The sequence below is a fragment of the Triticum urartu genome, chromosome 3A, assembly GCF_056163025.1.
Source record: "Triticum urartu cultivar PI428250 chromosome 3A, HENAU_Tu73, whole genome shotgun sequence".
NCBI classification, from domain to species: Eukaryota; Viridiplantae; Streptophyta; class Magnoliopsida; order Poales; family Poaceae; genus Triticum; species Triticum urartu.
Window position 1 is genome coordinate 330,375,661 of NC_141875.1, and position 2,524 is coordinate 330,378,184.

A 2,524-nucleotide genomic window follows, 5' to 3' on the forward strand; every position below is an offset into this window, starting at 1 on the left:
GGATTCCACCATTGAAGATAGGTAAGCTAAGATAGAGCTCAAACGATAGAGCTTAGCTCATATATCTTTTCTTGTGGATTCCTACATTGGAGATAGGTCCTCATGAAGATGAAGGCTTCCTGAGAGGGAGAGACTCCAAGTAGTATTATGGCTACATACGGGTAAAGATTCCTTCATGAAAATCAAGTCTTCCTTGTCTTAGGACTTGGTGACCAATCCTATTTTGTTCCATCTCTTTTCTAAATGATTTGGATCAAGTATCTATCTATATATATCTTTTATTGCATCTATGTGTGCTGATTTGTGTGTTTCGCTCGTGTTCCTCTTGATTTACCCTTATGTTTTTTCTCAAATCCACCTTTCATTCGTAAAGATCGGACCTTCATATGGCTTGGTCCTATATCATTGCCACATCGCTGATGTGATCTGACGGGCGAATCCAGGTGCTAAGAGCATCTATAGGCGGGTTTAGCAAATCCCCTCACCTAAGGTTCACCGATGTCGCGAAAGCCACTTGTCAGCCGTATTATACATAACGTCTTTGTGAAGCGCTCCGTGCATAATGCATTTCCACGTACGACAATCACAACTTGCAGCCGTCCATCTTTCTTTTTCCCATGGTCAGTTATTACTCTTTTCTCCATTGGAGAGTGATAGGCGATGTGATAACAGCTTTAGGAAAAATAATACACATCACATAGCGTTGCTTGTTCCACGAGGGCATCCAATAAACCACACACATTGTCGTTGCCGTCGATGTCACACTATAAAGTCAGCCGACACACGTACAACCACTCTTTAATTTCCTTGACCCTGCCCACCCAAATAACACTACTCTACCTGGGACGGCTGGGAGGAAAAGCATAAGCACATACTAGACGCATAGACAACACAGAGCTACTACATGGAACCAACATGATGCGATCTGCTAGCAGTAGTAGGAGTAGTTGCAGTACAACTCCGTTTGCAGGATCGGCTGCTGGGGCAAGGCGTTGCCGTTGACGCCGGCGAGCGGGATGGAGGAAGCACCCATGGCGGCGGCCGCGTCCATGTACTGGATCAGCTCGGCGAGGGACTCGAGGCGCGCGCCAAGCTCCAGCGCCCGCGCATGCAGGAGCTCGTTCTCGGCCTGAACGACCGCGCACCGGCGCGCGGCCTCCTGTGCAGCCGCTGCCACGGCGCAGTTCCGGGCGCGCAGCGCTGCCGCCTCCGCCTCCAGCTCGTCCACCTGCAGCAGTTTGCGCGCGCGCGACCGCTGCGCGGATAGCCGGTTCGACTCCTTGCGCTTGCGGTTCCTCTCCTCCGTCAGCGCCGCAGGCGGCGCCCGTGTCGCCTCCGTGCCGGCCGACGACGACGTGACGGTAGACGCCGTGCCGGGACCGGGAGAGGCCATTTCCTTACACCACTTGATTACTTTACTTTGTTTCTTACACCAACAAATATTTAAAACAATATACAATAAGCAGGTGAACTCTCTGGTTTAACCGGGGTTGGTTGATTATGAGAAGACGTAGAACCAGTAGAGGAAGACGACGGAGAAGGACTGGACGAGGACGGTGGATGTTATCATAAAAGCAGCGGCATACAAGCAGAGCTGGTCAAGAGAAAAATTCGGCAGAGTCTCCCCTCAAAAACCAAGGTTTCTTACTGTGAAATCGGACAGAGTTTCTCCTGACCAAGCGAGAATTCTCGGGGAAAATATTTGAGCAGGGTGTTGCCCTTGATTGCAAGGTTTTCCGACAGGAAATTTCGGCAGAGTGACGCCCTGAACAAGGGGGTTTCTGACTGGAAATTTCAGCAGAGTATCGCCCTGAACAGCTAGGTTTCGTCGCAAGGATTCCAACAGAGTAGTACTAAGCTAGATGGTAGATCTTGTATGATCAGATACTTTCACACAGAATCTCCAAGGCACAGGGAACTAAAGGTGGTAGATGCCAAGCAAAGAGGGTTCAAACTTGAAAGGTGGGAGCAGGGTGGTTGTGGTCAACAGGAAGTAAGAGCAGCAGCGTGGCGTTGCTGCTGCGAGAAAAGAAAGAATCCAAGTCCTTCCAGAGACGGGAGAAGAGAGAGAGAGGGGGAAAAGGGAATTGGGGCTTGGAAGAGGGACGCAATTTATAGGCGGGGAGGAGGGGCGTTTGCTTAAGAGTTAAGTGGGCGGGTGGGGAAGAACCAAAGCCAAAGGCGTGGCGTGTTGCGGTGCGGTGCGCTGGTGGTGAGAAAAGAGGCAGCAAAAGCAGAGGGAGACAGCGAGAGGCAAAGAACGGAGGAGCCTTCCGCTGCTCAAAACCCAAAGCCAACCAAAGAGTAAATTAGAGCATCTCCAACTGGATGGTGTCATACCGACACCCAAACACCCAGACGGGCCTGTCTGGTCAGTGTCCGAACGAGTTTTGGCCACCCAATAGGGCTTTTCATAGCCGGGGCAAACGCTCGGACTGAGCGGCATTCCTTATATCCGGCTCATATCTGAGACGAGTATGTTTGAAGGCAATGCAACTCTCAATATTGATCGGGTGCAGAACAC

The 2,524-nt window shown here is 50.8% G+C and overlaps 1 protein-coding gene across 1 annotated transcript; it reads right to left on the minus strand.

Moving 5' to 3' along the window:
- Positions 1–673: 673 nt before the first annotated feature.
- On the minus strand, positions 674–2,105 carry LOC147979615 (bZIP transcription factor 44-like). Its single transcript, XM_087547020.1, has one exon. It carries the CDS (start codon positions 1,391–1,393, stop codon positions 929–931), a length of 465 nt encoding a protein of 154 aa, XP_087403146.1. The 5' UTR covers positions 1,394–2,105; the 3' UTR covers positions 674–928.
- Positions 2,106–2,524: the final 419 nt, after the last annotated feature.